General features: G+C 47.0%; 1 protein-coding gene across 2 annotated transcripts in view; it reads right to left on the reverse strand.

Annotated features, from left to right (window-relative positions):
• Positions 1–4146: 4146 nt before the first annotated feature.
• LOC139411553 (actin remodeling regulator NHS-like) overlaps positions 4147–21627 on the reverse strand; it is a 100581-nt gene continuing 83100 nt past the window's right edge. For both annotated transcript variants that reach the window (XM_071158085.1, XM_071158175.1), the window contains 3 exons: positions 11445–14453; positions 10343–10463; positions 4147–9232 (listed from right to left, as the gene is read on the reverse strand). In XM_071158085.1, coding sequence (XP_071014186.1) covers positions 8692–9232; positions 10343–10463; positions 11445–14453 — 3671 coding nt within the window. In that variant the 3' untranslated portion in view covers positions 4147–8691. The remainder of the gene's footprint in view (positions 9233–10342; positions 10464–11444; positions 14454–21627) is intronic.

A 21627-nucleotide genomic window follows, 5' to 3' on the forward strand; every position in this document is an offset into this window, starting at 1 on the left:
GCCTTAGCAATCTCACTAGGATAAAGACCACCTCCATTCCTGTCATTATTGAAAGAGATCATGATACCTCACATCTCAAAATAGGGCTACTTAATGTTAGATCCCTTACTTCAAAGGCAATTATAGTCAATGAACTAATCACTGATCATAATCTTGATGTGATTGGCCTGACTGAAACACGGCTTAAGCCTGATGAATTTACTGTGTTAAATGAGGCCTCACCTCCTGGCTACACTAGTGACCATATCCCCCGTGCATCCCGCAAAGACGGAGGTGTTGCTAACATTTACGATAGCAAATTTAAATTTACAAAAAAAAAAAGACTTTTTCGTCTTTTGAGCTTCTAGTCATGAAATCTATGCAGTCTACTCAATCACTTTTTATAGCTACTGTTTACAGGCCTCCTGGGCCATATACAGCGTTCCTCACTGAGTTCCCTGAATTCCTATCGGACCTTGTAGTCATAGCAGATAATATTCTAATCTTTGGTGACTTTAATATTCACATGGAAAAGTCCACAGACCCACTCCAAAAGGCTTTCGGAGCCATCATCGACTCAGTGGGTTTTGTCCAACATGTCTCTGGACCCACTCACTGTCACAGTCATACTCTGGACCTAGTTTTGTCCCATGGAATAAATGTTGTGGATCTTAATGTTTTTCCTCATAATCCTGGACTATCAGGCCACCATTTTATTACGTTTGCAATTGCAACAAATAATCTGCTCAGACCCCAACCAAGGAACATCAAAAGTCGTGCTATAAATTCACAGACAACACAAAGATTCCTTGATGTCCTTCCAGATTCCCTCTGTCTACCCAAGGACGCCAGAGGACAAAAATCAGTTAACCACCTAACTGAGGAACTCAATTTAACCTTGCGCAATACCCTAGATGCAGTTGCACCCCTAAAAACTAAAAACATTTCTCATAAGAAACTAGCTCCCTGGTACACAGAAAATACCCGAGCTCTGAAGCAAGCTTCCAGAAAATTGGAACGGAAATGGCGCCACACCAAACTGGAAGTCTTCCGACTAGCTTGGAAAGACAGTACTGTGCAGTACCGAAGAGCCCTTACTGCTGCTCGATCATCCTATTTTTCTAACTTAATTGAGGAAAATAAGAACAATCCGAAATTCCTTTTTGATACTGTCGCAAAGCTAACTAAAAAGCAGCATTCCCAGAGAGAGAATGACTTTCACTTTAGCGGTGATAAATTCATGAACTTCTTTGAGGAAAAGATTATGATTATTATAAAGCAAATTACGGACTCCTCTTTAAATCTGCGTATTCCTTCAAAGCTCAGTTGTCCTGAGTCTGCACAACTCTGCCAGGACCTAGGATCAAGAGAGACGCTCAAGTGTTTTAGTACTATATCTCTTGACACAATGATGAAAATAATCATGGCCTCTAAACCTTCAAGCTGCATACTGGACCCTATTCCAACTAAACTACTGAAAGAGCTGCTTCCTGTGCTTGGCCCTCCTATGTTGAACATAATAAACGGCTCTCTATCCACCGGATGTGTACCAAACTCACTAAAAGTGGCAGTAATAAAGCCTCTCTTGAAAAAGCCAAACCTTGACCCAGAAAATATAAAAAACTATCGGCCTATATCGAATCTTCCATTCCTCTCAACATTTTTAGAAAAGGCTGTTGCGCAGCAACTCACTGCCTTCCTGAAGACAAACAATGTATACGAAATGCTTCAGTCTGGTTTTAGACCCCATCATAGCACTGAGACAGCACTTGTGAAGGTGGTAAATGCCATTTTAATGGCATCGGACCGAGGCTCTGCATCTGTCCTCGTGCTCCTAGACCTTAGTGCTGCTTTTGATACCATCGATCACCACATTCTTTTGGAGAGATTGGAAACCCAAATTGGTCTACACAGACAAGTTCTGGCCTGGTTTAGATCTTATCTGTCGGAAAGATATCAGTTTGTCTCTGTGAATGGTTTGTCCTCTGACAAATCAACTGTAAATGTCGGTGTTCCTCAAGGTTCCGTTTTAGGACCACTATTGTTTTCACTATATATTTTACCTCTTGGGGATGTTATTCGAAAACATAATGTTAACTTTCACTGCTATGCGGATGACACACAGCTGTACATTTCAATGAAACATGGTGAAGCCCCCAAATTGCCCTTGCTAGAAGCATGTGTTTCAGACATAAGGAAGTGGATGGCTGCAAACTTTCTACTTTTAAACTCGGACAAAACAGAGATGCTTGTTCTAGGTCCCAAGAAACAAAGAGATCTTCTGTTGAATCTGACAATTAATTTTAATGGTTGTACAGTCGTCTCAAATAAAACTGTGAAGGACCTCGGCGTTACTCTGGACCCTGATCTCTCTTTTGAAGAACATATCAAGACCATTTCAAGGACAGCTTTTTTCCATCTGAGTAACATTGCAAAAATCAGAAACTTTCTGTCCAAAAATGATGCAGAAAAATTAATCCATGCTTTTGTCACTTCTAGGTTAGACTACTGCAATGCTCTACTTTCCGGCTACCCGGATAAAGCACTAAATAAACTTCAGTTAGTGCAAAATACGGCTGCTAGAATCCTGACTAGAACCAAAAAATTTGATCATATTACTCCAGTGCTAATCTCCCTACACTGGCTTCCTGTCAAAGCAAGTGCTAATTTCAAGGTTGTACTGCTAACCTACAAAGCATTACATGGGCTTGCTCCTACCTATCTCTCTGATTTGGTCCTGCCGTACATACCTACACGTACGCTACGGTCACAAGACGCAGGCCTCCTAATTGTCCCTAGAATTTCTAAGCAAACAGCTGGAGGCAGGGCTTTCTCCTATAGAGCTCCATTTTTATGGAACGGTCTGCCTACCCATGTCAGAGACGCAAACTCGGTCTCAACCTTTAAGTCTTTACTGAAGACTCATCTCTTCAGTGGGTCATATGATTGAGTATAGTCTGGCCCAGGAGTGGGAGGGTGAACGGAAAGGCTCTGGAGCAACGAACCGCCCTTGCCGTCTCTGCCTGGCCGGGGTCCCCTCTTTCCACTGGGATTCTCTGCCTCTAACCCTATTACAGGGGCTGAGTCACTGGCTTACTGGGGCTCTCTCATGCCGTCCCTGGAAGGGGTGCGTCACCTGAGTGGGTTGATTCACTGATGTGGTCATCCTGTCTGGGTTGGCGCCCCCCCTTGGGTTGTGCCATGGCGGAGATCTTTGTGGGCTATACTCGGCCTTGTCTCAGGATGGTAAATTGGTGGTTGAAGATATCCCTCTAGTGGTGTGGGGGCTGTGCTTTGGCAAAGTGGGTGGGGTTATATCCTTCCTGTTTGGCCCTGTCTGGGGGTGTCCTCGGATGGGGCCACAGTGTCTCCTGACCCCTCCTGTCTCAGCCTCCAGTATTTATGCTGCAGTAGTTTATGTGTCGGGGGGCTAGGGTCAGTTTGTTATATCTGGAGTACTTCTCCTGCCCTATTCGGTGTCCTGTGTGAATCTAAGTGTGCGTTCTCTAATTCTCTCCTTCTCTCTTTCTTTCTCTCTCTCAGAGGACCTGAGCCCTAGGACCATGCCCCAGGACTACCTGACATGATGACTCCTTGCTGTCCCCAGTCCACCTGACCGTGCCGCTGCTCCAGTTTCAACTGTTCTGCCTTATTATTATTCGACCATGCTGGTCATTTATGAACATTTCAACATCTTGGCCATGTTCTGTTATAATCTCCACCCGGCACAGCCAGAAGAGGACTGGCCACCCCACATAGCCTGGTTCCTCTCTAGGTTTCTTCCTAGGTTTTGGCCTTTCTAGGGAGTTTTTCCTAGCCACCGTGCTTCTACACCTGCATTGCTTGCTGTTTGGGGTTTTATGCTGGGTTTCTGTACAGCACTTTGAGATATCAGCTGATGTACGAAGGGCTATATAAATAAATGTGATTTATTTATTTATATATGTATGTATATGTATATATGTTTGTATGTATATATACACACATATACATACACATATATATATATATATATGTATATATATACACACATATACATACACATATATTATATATATATATACACGTGTGTGATATATATAAATACATACACATATTATATATATATATTGTACTACAGTAGTACTGTATTCTGCTGAACCAGAGGAAATGTGGACTAGGCTACTATTTATTAGATTTATAGTAGAGGAGTAATATTTATTAAAAAGCAAGACATATGCCATTGACTTAGAGTCCCACAGTGGCAGTGTCATAATACCCATACATCCTAGTGGTCAAACAGGGAAATGGTTCCAATCGGTTTTCTACCATACATTTTTCCCATAGGGGATTTTAGAAACGCTTAAAACAAGGGCTGTGTTTGGTGTAGGCTTACCATGGAGTGCCGTTTTGATTACCATGTAAATCTCCCTAGGACAGGGTGACTTATCAATACTCATCAATATTCACATTTATTTACTCTCAGATTAGAAAATGCTAATCAGCATCAAAGTAGAAATCCCTGCAAAACTACAAATCCTTGCACATCACCGCTAGCTGACACCTTCGCTAACAGGTATTGTGTCAATGTAAAACTTGCACAAGACAGTTCAAATTTAGCCAATGTATTCATTACTACATTTAGCTAACATGAAATAGTTAATCCAGAGATTCTCTGCCTCGATTCAGTTGTCTCGTCCAGATCATCAAGGCATTTGTTGTTCTTTATGATAGCCACATTAGCAGCTATTGTAATTAGCATTTCATTTTGGGGGGGATAAATACAAGCAAATATATTGACAAAAGTCACCTTGTCCTAAAGAGATTTACACGGTTATCAAAACATCACGCCAGTACAGCCTTCAGTGAATTATATAAAAAATTGTAAAACATTGAAAAAGTTCTCCTTTTTAGATAAAACTATTCTAAATATATTCCCATCAAGAAAAATAATTGATTAAAACACAGTTTTGCAATGGTCTACAGTAGCCTCAATAGCACTCTGTAGGATAGCACCATGGTGTAGCCGGAGGACAGCTAGCGTTGGTCCTACTCTTGGTACATTGACTTCAATACAAAACCTAGGAGGCTCTTAGTTCTCACCCCCTTCCATAGACTTACAGTTATGACAACTTCCGGAGAACATCCTTCAACCTATCAGAGCTCATGCAGCATGAACTGACAAGTTGTCCACCCAATCAAAGGATCAGAGAATCTAGTACTGAAAGCATAAGCTACAGCTAGTTAGCGCTGCAGTGCATAAAATGTGGTGAGTAGTTGTCTCCGAGAGAGAGACAATAGTTGAACAGTTTTCAAGAAATACATTTGTTCTTAGTTTCACTTAGCTAGTAAATGTAGCTGGCTAGTTTAGTTACTCAAACACCCAGCTCAAACAGAGGGATGCTATGAATGTCCAACACAACACTGGAACTCAAGTCAAGGTAAGCTTTTGGTATTAGTAATGTATTGCCACCGGGGCCCCGACGGTCTAACTGCTTACTGACTAAACACTAACGTTACGGCGTGATTATTTTTATTTCTACTTTGCACATTCTTCCATTGCAAAACTACCATTCCAGTGTTTTACTTGCTATATTGTATTTACCTTGCCACCATGAACTTTTTTGCCTTTACCTCCCTTCTCACCTTATTTGCTCACATTGTATATAGACTTGTTTATACTGTATTATTGACTGTATGTTTGTTTTACTCCATGTGTCGTTCTATCTGTCGAACTGCTTTGCTTTATCTTGGCCAGGTCGCAATTGTAAATGAGAACTTGTTCTCAACTTGCCTACCTGGTTAAATAAAGGTAAAATAAAATAAAATAAAAATTGTAGCTGGTTTGCTAACACATTAGTTATATGAGCTAAGTTGACTAGGACGTTACTTTAGTTAATATGGGGACAACGATGTAGGCTGTGTGTAGCGGTTATGACATGGTATGGCTTGGAAAGGTTTTTTCGCTTGGTCAAATACAGCTGATGTGTTGTTCATTTGAAGTCCACAAGCGAAGGGAAAAGGTGAGAGGAGGAGAGTGCATAGATGCTAGAATGAATACAACGTGGCTGCTATGAAAGTGAACTGTGTTTACAGTGCCTTGCGAAAATATTCAGCCCTCTTGAACTTTGCGACCTTTTGCCACATTTCAGGCTTCAAACATAAAGATATAAAACTGTATTTTTTTGTGAAGAATCAACAACAAGTGGGACACAATCATGAAGTGGAACGACATTTATTGGATATTTCAAACTTTTTTAACAAATCAAAAACTGAAAAATTGGGCGTGCAAAATTATTCAGCCCCCTTCAGTTAATACTTTGTAGCGCCACCTTTTGCTGCGATTACAGCTGTAAGTCGCTTGGGGTATGTCTCTATCAGTTTTGCACATCGAGAGACTGACATTTTTTCCCATTCCTCCTTGCAAAACAGCTCGAGCTCAGTGAGGTTGGATGGAGAGCATTTGTGAACAGCAGTTTTCGGTTCTTTCCACAGATTCTCGATTGGATTCAGGTCTGGACTTTGACTTGGCCATTCTAACACCTGGATATGTTTATTTTTGAACCATTCCATTGTAGATTTTGCTTTATGTTTTGGATCATTGTCTTGTTGGAAGACAAATCTCCGTCCCAGTCTCAGGTCTTTTGCAGACTCCATCAGGTTTTCTTCCAGAATGGTCCTGTATTTGGCTCCATCCATCTTCCCATCAATTTTAACCATCTTCCCTGTCCCTGCTGAAGAAAAGCAAGCCCAAACCATGATGCTGCCACCACGATGTTTGACAGTGGGAATGGTGTGTTCAGGGTGATGAGCTGTGTTGCTTTTACGCCAAACATAACGTTTTGCATTGTTGCCAAAAAGTTCAATTTTGGTTTCATCTGACCAGAGCACCTTCTTCCACATGTTTGGTGTGTCTCCCAGGTGGCTTGTGGCAAACTTTAAACGACACTTTTTATGGATATCTTTAAGAAATGGCTTTCTTCTTGCCACTCTTCCATAAAGGCCAGATTTGTGCAATATACGACTGATTGTTGTCCTATGGACAGAGTCTCCCACCTCAGCTGTAGATCTCTGCAGTTTATCCAGAGTGATCATGGGCCTCTTGGCTGCATCTCTGATCAGTCTTCTCCTTGCATGAGCTGAAAGTTTAGAGGGACGGCCAGGTCTTGGTAGATTTGCAGTGGTCTGATACTCCTTCCATTTCAATATTATCGCTTGCACAGTGCTCCTTGGGATGTTTAAAGCTTGGGAAATATTTTTGTATCCAAATCCGGCTTTAAACTTCTTCACAACAGTATCTCGGACCTGCCTGGTGTGTTCCTTGTTCTTCATGATGCTCTCTGCGCTTTTAACGGACCTCTGAGACTATCACAGTGCAGGTGCATTTATACGGAGACTTGATTACACACAGGTGGATTGTATTTATCATCATTAGTCATTTAGGTCAACAATGGATCATTCAGAGATCCTCACTGAACTTCTGGAGAGAGTTTGCTGCACTGAAAGTAAAGGGGATGAATAATTTTGCACGCCCAATTTTTCAGTTTTTGATTTGTTAAAAAAGTTTGAAATATCCAATAAATGTCGTTCCACTTCATGATTGTGTCCCACTTGTTGTTGATTCTTCACAAAAAAATACAGTTTTATATCTTTATGTTTGAAGCCTGAAATGTGGCAAAAGGTCGCAAAGTTCAAGGGGGCCGAATACTTTCGCAAGGCACTGTATGTGTGATCAGGGATGTATTCATTCTGTTGAAAAATGTTTCTTTAAAACGGATGTAAACAAAACGGGGATAAAATACATGAATTTGTCCAATATAAACTCTTGTTTGCAAATGTTGGACTAATGATTACACCCTAGATCAGCTAGATGCAGGCAGGAGTGTGCAAGGTGGTATTGAATGCATCACTGTCTGTCCATGGGTCACTGTCATCTCAAAGTTCTCTCTCGGCCTGTGTACACCTACGTTGAAAACTTTAATACATAGGCTAGGTTGTAGCAACCTCATAATGGGTATAGGGAAAATCAGAGTATCATGTAGTATCCTAAACCTATTGAAGTAACATTGAACTGTGTGAATGGAATATGAATGACAGTCATCCAACATGCTGCAATAGAAATAAGGCCACGAAAGACAGCCCTTATTTTACATGTTTCCATGGGAAAAATGAATGATGGAAAAACGAACCATTTACCTGTTTGACTGCCATCCTTTATGGGTATTATGACTCATACTGTGTTACTCTAAGGTATTTCACAACTTTTACACCATTAGTGAAAAGTGAATATATTATACTGTAAATCTCATTATACCGATATATTCTATACATGTGGAATTTTCCAGCAATATCATAAAAGGGTTAAGGATTAAGGGTTACAATGGAAGATACCCATGTATTTTCTGTAGAGCGACAACACAAGGTTGCCTTGATATAAAAACAGCCTTCATATAGCACAGTACATATTCCGGTTTACTTTCCTAACAGTTTAAAAAGCATTTATTTTGTCAATAGAACATAGCTACAGAAGTTTCTCTCTCTCAATTCTGTTCTTAAGTCTCGGTTTTCCTTCAATACCAAAATCTAAAAGCAGAAATACATACTGTATTATAAATAGTTTGACACAGTTCAAATGTTCTAAGTCATTCTGGTCCAGTTGTTCTCTACTATGTGTTCTAAAATTTTAAGATGTTCCTCTGTTTTACATTTCTGAAAGGTGGAAGGTGCTGTATGTTAGGAAGGGCTCCTGTCTGAGTTCTCCGTCTCGCCCTCTGAGATGGCCTGCATGGGGGCTGGGTGCTGCCTGCTGCGGATGCTGTAGCGGCTGCTGGTGGGTGGAGGAGGGATGCGGGATCGGCTCTGTCTGGGACAGGCTGCAGTGGACAGGCCTTTAGGAGAGAAGCCCTCTGTGAAGGGGCTGGGGAGCTTCTCCGTGCCTGGTGGAGGGGAGAGGGGCTTCTCAGCAAGGGGGTCTCCAGGGGCATTGGGGCTGATGGGGCTCTTCAGGATCTCTGTGGCTGACATGCGATAGCTGGAATCTGACCGGCTGCCTTTCTTCAGGAGTAAAAGTTTAAACTCCTCGTGGGAGGTGCTGGACTTCTTCAGGCTGCGGTAGATGGGCCCCGGGGCCTTCTGGGAGCCAGTGGGGGTGGTTGAGGTGCTGGGGTTCACCAGAGAAGTCATAGTGTTGCCAGGTGGGGTGACTTGGGCACACAGACTGCTCCGGGCACTTAACTCTCCAGAGTCCTTCCTACCTAGAACTTTTCTCCTGGATCTATGAAGGAGAGTGGAATAGTAGTTAGGACGGGGTGAAACAGAACAGCAGTTAGGACGGGGTGTAACAGAACAGTAGTTAGGACGGGGTGTAACAGAACAGTAGTTAGGACTGGGTGTAACAGAACAGTAGTTAGGACTGGGTGTAACAGAACAGTAGTTAGGACTGGGTGTAACAGAACAGTAGTTAGGACGGGGTGTAACATAACAGTAGTTAGGACTGGGTGAAACAGAACAGTAGTTAGGACTGGGTGAAACAGAACAGTAGTTAGGACTGGGTGTAACAGAACAGTAGTTAGGACTGGGTGTAACAGAACAGTAGTTAGGACTGGGTGTAACAGAACAGTAGTTAGGACTGGGTGTAACAGAACAGTAGTTAGGACTGTGTATCAGAACCTTGGGTTATGGTTATGGATAACAGAACAGGGGTTATGGTTAACAGAACAGGGGTTATGGTTAACAGAACAGGGGTTATGGTTAACAGAACAGGGGTTAGGGTTAACAGAACAGGGGTTAGGGTTAACAGAACAGGGGTTAGGGTTAACAGAACAGGGGTTAGGGTTAACAGAACAGGGGTTATGGATAACAGAACAGGGGTTATCGATAACAGAACAGGGGTTATGGATAACAGAACAGGGGTTATGGATAACAGAACAGGGGTTATGGATAACAGAACAGGGGTTAGGGTTATGGATAACAGAACAGGGGTTAGGGTTATGGTTAACAGAACAGGGGTTATGGATAACAGAACAGGGGTTAGGGTTATGGATAACATAACAGGGGTTATGGATAACAGAACAGGGGTTAGGGTTATGGTTAACAGAACAGGGGTTATGGTTAACAGAACAGGGGTGATGGATAACAGAACAGGGGTGATGGATAACAGAACAGGGGTGATGGATAACAGAACAGGGGTGATGGATAACAGAACAGGGGTGATGGATAACAGAACCGGGGTGATGGATAACAGAACAGGGGTGATGGATAACAGAACAGGGGTTAGGGTTATAGATAACAGAGTTACATTTGTAACAGTTAGAGCACCTGTGTTTCTTTCTGGCAAAACAAGGTTTTAGCTTAGTGACAAATCAAACTGTCACCAGAAACCCACCTGTGTATCATGGCAAACAGCTCCTCTGTAGTGCAAGCCTTGGTGGATGACAGGAAGACATCACCCTCAGCCTTGGTCTCCTCACTCAGAGAAAAGATAGAGTTGTCACTGGGTCTGGAATCTGGAAAACAGGGTTGGGCTGGATTAATGTACAAGACAAAGCTTGATTGGTTTAATGGCACCTCACAATTCTGAATATAAGAGAGCGTCTGGACTATTTTAAAAAGATTTCCTGTCTTCTAGTCAATGAAAGCAACAGTTGAACGGCTGTCTGATGTTTCAACTTTACTGCAGTAGCCCTGCTCTGTGTTTGGGGTAGTCTCTGTGTCTGGGGTAGTCTCTGTGTCTGGGGTAGTCTCTGTGTCTGGGGTAGTCTCTGTGTCTGGGGTAGTCTCTGTGTCTGGGGTAGTCTGTGTCTGGGGTAGTCTGTGTCTGGGGTAGTCTCTGTGCCTGGGGTGTCTGGGGTAGTCTCTATGTCTGGGGTAGTCTCTATGTCTGGGGTAGTCTCTGTGCCTGGGGTGTCTGGGGTAGTCTCTGTGTCTGGGGTAGTCTGTGTCTGGGGTGTCTGGGGTAGTCTCTATGTCTGGGGTAGTCTCTGTGCCTGGGGTGTCTGGGGTAGTCTCTGTGCCTGGGGTAGTCTCTGTGCCTGGGGGGTGCCTGGGGTAGTCTCTGTGCCTGGGGTAGTCTCTGTGCCTGGGGTGCCTGGGGTAGTCTCTGTGCCTGGGGTAGTCTCTGTGCCTGGGGTAGTCTCTGTGCCTGGGGTAGTCTCTGTGCCTGGGGTAGTCTCTGTGCCTGGGGTAGTCTCTGTGCCTGGGGTAGTCTCTGTGTCTGGGGCAGTCTCTGTGTCTGGGGTAGTGTGTGTGTCTGGGGCAGTGTGTGTGTCTGGGGCAGTGTGTGTGTCTGGGGCAGTGTGTGTGTCTGGGGCAGTGTGTGTGTCTGGGGCAGTGTGTGTGTCTGGGGCAGTGTGTGTGTCTGGGGCAGTGTGTGTGTCTGGGGTAGTGTGTGTGTCTGGGGTGACCCTGGTGTGGAGGTAGATCCTTCCTCTACTCCTCCCTGCTGCTATCCTGAGAGGCACTAATGGTTGGAACTCCTGAAGACTTACACTCCTCTTGTCTGCCAGCCACATCGCTGATTGGATAAGCTTGCAATGTTTCCGACTGATCACTTTTAACAGGCACTTCGTCTCGACTCTCTGATATTGTGGCTAAGCTGTGCTGACCAGGAAACACTGAAAGGTCTTCAGGTCTCTGTAGTTCAGATGGCTGAGGTGGTAGTGGTCGGTACTGTTCTGCCTCCAGACTGCTGCTACTCCCAGGGAATAGAGCTTTCTGTTCCTCTAACTCCTGACCTGGGGTCACCCCTGTGGACTGAGCCCCCCTCTGGCAGACCTCCTGGTCTAGCAGGGACTGCTGGTCTGTAAGCGGCTGGTGTTGGTCTAGGAGGGGCTGGTGTTGGTCTAGGAGGGGCTGGTGTTGGTCTAGGAGGGGCTGGTGTTGGTTTCTGATGGTATGGTCCTCTTCTGCCAGTCTCTCCTGGTCTGGTAGTCTCTCCTGGTCTGCCAGTGTTTGGTCTACAGGCTGTCTGAAGGAGGTGGTACGCCACTGGGCCTCAGCAGGGTGTCTGTCCTGCCTGTACCTCACACTACTGTGACCTGCTGGGTCCCTAGAGACAGGGCCTTCACTGGGGGCCAACAGTGACTCACAGTACTGTTGAGAGGGGGGAACCTGGGAGTTGTAGGCTGGAGGATTCCTGGTTGTGGACTCAGGGGACCTGCTGCTGGAAGAGGGGCTGATGTTCACAGTGGGACACTTGGGTCTGGTGGCAACATCTGGGCCGGGCCGGGCAGGGCTCCCTTCTCCTTGCTTCCCCACAGACCTCAGCTGGACTGAGTGCAGCACAGTGGGGGTGATGGTCATGGGAAGACTGCTGGAGGTCTCGGTTGCCACTCTGGCCTCAGCCCTGGCCGATGCTGCTGCCGTCTGCTTGCTTTGCTGCAGGAGGTAGAGCTGGTTCCTGTGGCCTGGGGGCTTGGTAGAGACTGGAGGAGGGCTGGTAGGGTTAAGGCTGTAAAGGGCACTGAGGTTCTGGTGGCTGGGGGGGATGACTGGCAGCTCCAGATCTCTGGTGGAGGTGATGGACAGAGATGACTTCCTCTCTGGAATCTTGGGCTTCCTCTTCTGATTGGTGGGTGACAGGGGACTGGGGAAGAAGGCGCAGGGAAAGGAAGAGGTGGGGGTCTCGGATTGGCTGGAGTAGCCACTAGATGGTGACACTAAGCCAGCCAGCCTCTCTGGAGAGGACATCTTGAAGTCCCCTTCTACTGAGGGCAGGGAGGACATCTTGAAGTCTTCTACTGATGGCAGTGAGGGGGTGGATCCTGACTGGGAGGTCTGGGACTCTGAACTCTCCTGAGACTTTATGCATTCTATAACAGTAGTACCGGTAGCAGTGGAGGAGTTAGACAGAGAGCGATAGGGGTCAGTGTTTGACTTCAAGTCATTCACAAGCCAGAGATCTGCATAGTCTGACTGGACAGCTCCCTCATCTTTATAGGAGCCTCTGTCAGAGGAACCAAACAGGCCGGAGCCCGGCATCTCCTCGGTGTCCTCCCTCCGCCAGGTCTCGAGGGCCAATAGGGGTTCCAGAGGGTCTTGCTCCAACCCTAACCCCCCCAAGCCCACCTCCCCTCCCAGAACAGGGTCCTCCAGGTGGCCCAGAGCAGGGTGGGGGTCAGGGAGGTTAGGGTGGCCCAGGGAGCCCTCTAGGTCCAGCTGTAACCTCCTCTCTCTGGAACATGACTTTCTTTGCTGCCCGCTGCGGTTCTTTGGTTCGGTGTCATCAGGAGAATTCCCCCCCCCGCTGATCTTCCTTAGTGAGGAGCTGCGTCTGGGGGCAGAGGGCTTGGCCTTAGGTTTCCTCAATGTCAGACAGCGTCTCCCCAGAGTCATGTGCTCCTGTCCACAGTCAGAGTAGTTATACATGAAGCTCTTGCTCCCTTTCAGACCACAGTCAAAGTGCATGGAGGTGTAGTATCCTTCATTGTCTATGGAGTAGTATGATACAGTGTCAGCCTTCTCAGAAGGAGGCTTGTCTGTAATGAAGCTCTCACAGGTAGCCATGCTGGAAAAGCTGGGGTACCCCAGACTCCCCTCCCCCTCTCTGGAGCGCTCAGGGCTGAAGTCATGGAGCCTGGAGTCAGGGTGGGGGTAACTCCACTCCCCATCACTAGCCATGCTGACCCCTGCATCGTCCAGCTGCCGGTCGGTCTGGTATGGGTCCAGGATGAGGATGGGGGTGGGGTCATCTGTAGCGTGGGGGCCGGTGTTCAGCGACAGCTCCGAGTCACAGTGGGAGGAGCCAGTGAGCCGGGGGGAGGCAGCCGGGGGGAGGGTCTCAGAGGTGTGGGAAGGGCATGTTGAGCTGCTGCCGCTCCAGTTCCCACTAGAAGATTGGTGGTCGTCTTTATGGTCCATCTGACACCCAACAACCCGCCTGGTGGATGTAGAGTGGAGCGGACTGGAGAAGGTATCTGAGCTGGAGGACATCTCACAGCTCCCCATGTCAACCTTCCGGGGAAGGCGGGATTGGCCCCTCTCAAGCCAGGGGCTGCCAGTGCGCTGCTGGTACTTCAGACTGGCCAGAGGGTGGTCCGGCTGGGACTGGTCATCTGCACCCCCCCCCCCCTTCTCCTTCAGCTCCCCCAACCCAGACAGGAAGTCATCAGTCTCGGAAGGAGACAGCTCCTCTTCCTCCTCCTCCTCACTGTGGTGGTGAACCTCAATCAGTCTCCTCCCCTCCCTTGGCTGGCTGCGTGACCGCAGGCGTACCCCCAGCGAAGAGGAGAACATGGCGTTGTTGTGCTCCGAAGTGTCCAGTAGAGAGGAGATGTTCCCAGTGGAGAGGGACAGCGGGACGAGGGCGGAGCTGACCCCCTGCTGACCACGCTGGTACTGGACCCTCCAGTGGGACGGCGCGCAGACCAGGAAGTCTTCAGTCTGGCAGCCAGAGTCCTTCTTGGTGTTCAGACGACAGCACAGGTCCTCGCTACAGAGCGCAGCGTTGCATCGGACAACCACTGTCCGCTCTCTGGCGCCCGGAGACTCATCAGAATCTGGAGGAAGAGAGGGTCAGAGTTAGACACAGGAGTAGGGGTCAGGGTCCGACGCAGGAGGAGACACCAGGTCAGAGACACAGGAAGAGTGGGTCAGAGTTAGACACAGGAAGAGTGGGTCAGAGTTAGACAGGAGGAGTGGGTCAGAGTTAGACACAGGAAGAGTGGGTCAGAGTTAGACAGGAGGAGTGGGTCAGGGTTAGACACAGGAAGAGTGGGTCAGAGTTAGACAGGAGGAGTGGGTCAGGGTTAGACACAGGAGGAGTGGGTTAGGGTCAGAATTAGACAGGAGGAGAGGGTCAGAGTGAGACTGAATTTACAAAACACACCCAAAATGGTTAGCTGCATAGTGGAGTCTTTTGTTAAGACATGTAGCTAGCTAAAAAGATTAACCATAATCCCAACTCATGACGTAGCAGGTAGCTAACAAATATCTGAAAATGTAGCTAGCTTGACTATCTTAACCGTATACATCATTCATGGAAGGGTGCATCTCCTGTCGGATGCCATGGTCGCCCTTAAGTTTGAAGATGTAATCCGGAGACAGGTGTTTTCTCCATCTTTAACCCTGCATTATAAAGTCAACAGCAAAATGTCAGATAAAGCAATTGGACAAATCCGGCTGTTAAACTTTTCTATAGTAAAGGCTTTACAATTTTGTTTCATTAGAACAGACTGGTATTACTTCTCATTTGTGTAGTGTTGTTTACACTGTTCCAAACAGGCAGATAAATGATATTGTAATCTAACAGCACCTGTTTGTCATGCAACAGTCTCTCTTGCACTTTCGACAAGGACTTTACATGAGGCCTAACATGAGGGTGACATGACACATTGCATTCAGAAAGTATTCAGACTTGACTTTCTCCACATTTTGTTAAGTTACAGCCTAACCTGTAAAAACAGGTTTAGACATTTTTGCTAAAATATATATAATGAAATATCACATTTACATAAGTATTCATACCCTTTACTCAGTATTTTGTTGAAGCATCTTTGGGAGCAATTACAGCCATCAGTCTTCTTGGGTATGACGCTACAAGGTTGGCACATCTGTATTTGGGGAGTTTCTCCCATTCTTCTCTGCAGATCCTCTCAAGCTCTGTCAGGTTGGATGGGAGCATTGCTGCACAGCTATTTTCAGTTGTGTCCAGATATGTTCGATCTGGTTCAAGTCCGGGCTCTGGCGGGGCCACTCAGGACATTCAGAGACTTGTCCCGAGATCACTCCTGCGTTGTCTTGGCTGTGTGCTTAGTGTTGTTGTCCTGTTGGAAGGTTAACCTTTGCCACAGTCTGAGGTCCTGAGCACTCTGGAGCAGGTTTTCATTAAAGATCTCTGTACTTTTACCGAGGAGTGGCTTCCGTCTGGCCACTCTACCATAAAGGCCTGATTGGTGGAGTGCTGCAGAGATGGTTGTCCTACTGGAAGGTTTTCCCATCTTCACAGAGGAACTCTGGAGGTCTGTCAGAGTGACCATCAGGTTCTTGTTCACCTACCTGACCAAGGCCCTTCTCCTCACGATTGCTCAATTTGGCCGGACGGCCAGCTCTAGGAAGAGTCTTGGTGGTTCCAAACTTCTTCCATTTAAGAATGATGGAGGCCACTGTGTTCTTGGGGACCATCAATGCTGCCGAAATGTTTTGGTACTCTTCCCCAGATCTGTGCCTCGACACAATCCTGTCTCGGAACTCTACGGATTCCTTCAACCTCATAGCTTGGTATTTGTCTAACATGTATTGTCAACTGTGGGGCCTATATATAAACAGGTGTGTGCCTTTCCAAATCATGTCCAATCAATTGAATTTACCACAGGTGGGCTCCAAATACGAGTCTCATAGCAAAGGGTCTGAATACTGTAAATCAGCAAAAAGATTCTAAACACCTGTTTTCACTTTGTCATTGTGGGGTATTGTGATGTCATTGTGGGGTATTCTGTGTTTGCTGAGTAAAAACAATTACATAATCCATTTTAGAATAAGGCTGTGACGAAACAAAATGTGGAAAAGGGGTCTGAATACTTTCTGAAGGCACTGTGTGTCTAAAATACTTATATCCACTAGACTAATAAATAAATCAACATTTTCCTTTCAATTATTTACTTAACCTATATTATGTTATTTTAGGTTATCCCTTTGGAGCACATGAAAAAGCGATTTGGAGTTGTTGAACAGAGGTGACAAAATGTATTATAATTTAATGATGAGGATGAAGGTGATTGAATTTAGAACAATAGTGTAAGAATTGCTCTGTCCCGTGTGCACACTCAGAAAAATCTACTTTTGTTTCTACTTTTTCAGAAGAAGCTGTAACTGGTCCGTAGCTTATTACTTACTAAAACTGATGTTACACTAAGGTTGAACAGTTTTAGTAAGGTTTTTATTCTAAGAGAAACTAAAATGGTCTGTTATATTCCATTGTATTCTTAAAATACATGTCTGCTAAAATAACAAGTTAATGGCGCAGCTATATAACCTTGGCTACTAAGCACAGGTAAATAAAAAAGGTTTCACACATTTCCCAGACCAGAGCTATTTAATGTATGTGTTTATGTATTACATTTCCTTGTGGAATGTTACAGAATAGATAACAACAATAGAAAGAAGTATCTGGTGGCAGAGAATCTGACAGAATGGAGTAACAGAATGGAGTGGCAGAGAGTCAGGCAGAATGGAGTGGCAGAGAGTCAGGCAGAATGGAGTGGCAGAGAGTGAGGCAGAATGGAGTGGCAGAGAGTGAGGGAGAATGGAGTAACAGAATGGAGTGGCAGAGAGTCAGGCCGAATGGAGTGGCAGAGAGTCAGGCCGAATGGAGTGGCAGAGAGTCAGGCAGAATGGAGTGGCAGAGAGTCAGGCAGAATGGAGTGGCAGAGAGTCTGGCAGAATGGAGTAGCAGAGAGTCTGGCAGAATGGAGTGGCAGAGAGTCAGGCAGAATGGAGTAGCAGAGAGTCTGGCAGAATGGAGTGGCAGAGAGTCAGGCAGAATGGAGTGGCAGAGAGTCAGGCAGAATGGAGTAACAGAATGGAGTGGCAAAGAGTCAGGCAGAATGGAGTAACAGAATGGAGTGGCAGAGAGTCAGGCAGACTGGAGTGGCAGAGAGTCTGGCAGAATGGAGTAACAGAATGGAGTGGCAGAGAGTCAGGCAGAATGGAGTAACAGAATGGAGTGGCAGAGAGTCAGGCAGAATTGAGTAACAGAATGGAGTGGCAAAGAGTCAGGCAGAATGGAGTAACAGAATGGAGTGGCAGAGAGTCAGGCAGACTGGAGTGGCAGAGAGTCAGGCAGAATGGAGTAACAGGATGGAGTGGCAGAGAGTCAGGCAGAATGGAGTAACAGAATGGAGTGGCAGAGAGTCAGGCAGAATGGAGTGGCAGAGAGTCTGGCAGAATGGAGTGGCAGAGAGTCTGGCAGAATGGAGTGGCAGAGAGTCTGGCAGAATGGAGTAACAGAATGGAATGGCAGAGAGTCAGGCAGAATGGACTGGCAGAGAGTCAGTCAGAATGGAATGGCAGAGAGTCAGGCAGAATGGAGTAACAGAATGGAGTGGCAGAGAGTCAGGCAGAATGGAGTAACAGAATGGAGTGGCAGAGAGTCAGGCAGAATGGAGTGGCAGAGAGTCAGGCAGAATGGAGTGGCAGAGAGTCTGGCAGAATGGAGTGGCAGAGAGTCAGGCAGAATGGAGTAACAGAATGGAGTGGCAGAGAGTCAGGCAGAATGGAGTGGCAGAGAGTCAGGCAGAATGGAGTAACAGAATGGAGTGGCAGAGAGTCAGGCAGAATGGAGTAACAGAATGGAGTGGCAGAGAGTCAGGCAGAATGGAGTGGCAAAGAGTCAGGCAGAATGGAGTAACAGAATGGAGTGGCAAAGAGTCAGGCAGAATGGAGTAACAGAATGGAGTGGCAGAGAGTCTGGCAGAATGGAGTGGCAGAGAGTATGGCAGAATGGAGTGGCAGAGAGTCAGGCAGAATGGAGTGGCAGAGAGTCAGGCAGAATGGAGTGGCAGAGAGTCTGGCAGAATGGGGTAACAGAATGGAGTGGCAGAGAGTCAGGCAGAATGGAGTAACAGAATGGAGTGGCAGAGAGTCAGGCAGAATGGAGTGGCAGAGAGTCAGGCAGAATGGAGTGGCAGAGAGTCAGGAAAAATGGAATGGCAGAGAGTCAGGCAGAATGGAGTAACAGAATGGAGTGGCAGAGAGTCAGGCAGAATGGAGTAACAGAATGGAGTGGCAGAGAGTCAGGCAGAATGGAGTGGCAGAGAGTCTGGCAGAATGGAGTGGCAGAGAGTCAGGCAGAATGGAGTGGCAGAATGGAGTGGCAGAGAGTCAGGCAGAATGGAGTAACAGAATGGAGTGGCAGAGAGTCAGGCAGAATGGAGTAACAGAATGGAGTGGCAGAGAGTCTGGCAGAATGGAGTGGCAAAGAGTCAGGCAGAATGGAGTGGCAGAGAGTCAGGCAAAATGGAATGGCAGAGAGTCAGGCAGAATGGAGTAACAGAATGGAGTGGCAGAGAGTCAGGCAGAATGGAGTGGCAGAGAGTCTGGCAGAATGGAGTGGCAGAGAGTCAGGCAGAATGGAGTAACAGAATGGAGTGGCAGAGAGTCAGGCAGAATGAAGTAACAGAATGGAGTGGCAGAGAGTCAGGCAGAATGGAGTAACAGAATGGAGTGGCAGAGAGTCAGGCAGAATGGAGTGGCAGAGAGTCTGGCAGAATGGAGTGGCAGAGAGTCAGGCAGAATGGAGTAACAGAATGGAGTGGCAGAGAGTCAGGCAGAATGGAGTAACAGAATGGAGTGGCAGAGAGTCAGGCAGAATGGAGTAACAGAATGGAGTGGCAGAGAGTCAGGCAGAATGGAGTAACAGAATGGAGTGGCAAAGAGTCAGGCAGAATGGAGTAGCAGAATGGAGTGGCAGAGAGTCAGGCAGAATGGTGTGGCAGAGAGTCAGGCAGAATGGAGTAACAGAATGGAGTGGCAAAGAGTCAGGCAGAATGGAGTAACAGAATGGAGTGGCAGAGAGTCAGGCAGAATGGAGTAACAGAATGGAGTGGCAAAGAGTCAGGCAGAATGGAGTAACAGAATGGAGTGGCAGAGAGTCTGACAGAATGGAGTGGCAGAGAGTCTGGCAGAATGGAGTGGCAGAGAGTCTGGCAGAATGGAGTGGCAGAATGGAGTGGCAGAGAGTCTGGCAGAATGGAGTGGCAGAGAGTCAGGCAGAATGGAGTGGCAGAGAGTCAGGCAGAATGGAGTGGCAGAGAGTCAGGAAAAATGGAATGGCAGAGAGTCAGGCAGAATGGAGTAACAGAATGGAGTGGCAGAGAGTCAGGCAGAATGGAGTAACAGAATGGAGTGGCAGAGAGTCAGGCAGAATGGAGTGGCAGAGAGTCTGGCAGAATGGAGTGGCAGAGAGTCAGGCAGAATGGAGTAGCAGAATGGAGTGGCAGAGAGTCAGGCAGAATGGAGTAACAGAATGGAGTGGCAGAGAGTCAGACAGAATGGAGTGGCAGAGAGTCTGGCAGAATGGAGTGGCAGAGAGTCAGGCAGAATGGAGTGGCAGAGAGTCAGGCAGAATGGAGTAACAGAATGGAGTGGCAGAGAGTCAGGCAGAATGGAGTAACAGAATGGAGTGGCAGAGAGCCAGGCAGAATGGAGTGGCAGAGAGTCTGGCAGAATGGAGTGGCAGAGAGTCTGGCAGAATGGAGTGGCAGAGAGTCAGGCAGAATGGAGTGGCAGAGAGTCAGGCAGAATGGAGTGGCAGAGAGTCAGGCAGAATGGAGTGGCAGAGAGTCAGGAAAAATGGAATGGCAGAGAGTCAGGCAGAATGGAGTAACAGAATGGAGTGGCAGAGAGTCAGGCAGAATGGAGTAACAGAATGGAGTGGCAGAGAGTCAGGCAGAATGGATTGGCAGAGAGTCTGGCAGAATGGAGTGGCAGAGAGTCAGGCAGAATGGAGTAGCAGAATGGAGTGGCAGAGAGTCAGGCAGAATGGAGTAACAGAATGGAGTGGCAGAGAGTAGGGCAGAATGGAGTAACAGAATGGAGTGGCAAAGAGTCAGGCAGAATGGAGTAACAGAATGGAGTGGCAGAGAGTCAGGCAGAATGGAGTAACAGAATGGAGTGGCAAAGAGTCAGGAGAATGGAGTAACAGAATGGAGTGGCAGAGAGTCTGGCAGAATGGAGTGGCAGAGAGTCTGGCAGAATGGAGTGGCAGAGAGTCTGGCAGAATGGAGTGGCAGAGAGTCAGGCAAAATGGAGTGGCAGAGAGTCAGGCCGAATGGAGTGGCAGAGAGTCAGGCCGAATGGAGTAACAGAATGGAGTGGCAGAGAGTCAGGCAGAAAGGAGTAACAGAATGGAGTGGCAGAGAGTCAGGCAGAATGGAGTGGCAGAGAGTCTGGCAGAATGGAGTGGCAGAGAGTCAGGCAGAATGAAGTAACAGAATGGAGTGGCAGAGAGTCAGGCAGAATGGAGTAACAGAATGGAGTGGCAGAGAGTCAGGCAGAATGGAGTAACAGAATGGAGTGGCAGAGAGTCAGGCAGAATGGAGTAACAGAATGGAGTGGCAGAGAGTCAGGCAGAATGGGGTAACAGAATGGAGTGGCAAAGAGTCAGGCAGAATGGAGTAACAGAATGGAGTGGCAGAGAGTCTGGCAGAATGGAGTGGCAGAGAGTCAGGCAGAATGGAGTGGCAGAGAGTCAGGCAGAATGGAGTGGCAGAGAGTCAGGCAGAATGGAGTGGCAGAGAGTCAGGCAGAATGGAGTGGCAGAGAACAGAAGAGAGTGGCAGAGAGAGGTCAGGCAGAATGGAGTAACAGAATGGAGTGGCAGAGAGTCAGGCAGAATGGAGTGGCAGAGAGTCAGGCAGAATGGAGTAACAGAATGGAGTGGCAGAGAGTCAGGCAGAATGGAGTGGCAGAGAGTCAGGCAGAATGGAGTAACAGAATGGAGTGGCAAAGAGTCAGGCAGAATGGAGTAACAGAATGGAGTGGCAGAGAGTCAGGCAGACTGGAGTGGCAGAGAGTCTGGCAGAATGGAGTAACAGAATGGAGTGGCAGAGAGTCAGGCAGAATGGAGTAACAGAATGGAGTGGCAGAGAGTCAGGCAGAATTGAGTAACAGAATGGAGTGGCAAAGAGTCAGGCAGAATGGAGTAACAGAATGGAGTGGCAGAGAGTCAGGCAG

This window comes from Oncorhynchus clarkii, chromosome 1 (genome assembly GCF_045791955.1).
Source record: "Oncorhynchus clarkii lewisi isolate Uvic-CL-2024 chromosome 1, UVic_Ocla_1.0, whole genome shotgun sequence".
In the NCBI taxonomy this organism is placed as follows: domain Eukaryota; kingdom Metazoa; phylum Chordata; class Actinopteri; order Salmoniformes; family Salmonidae; genus Oncorhynchus; species Oncorhynchus clarkii.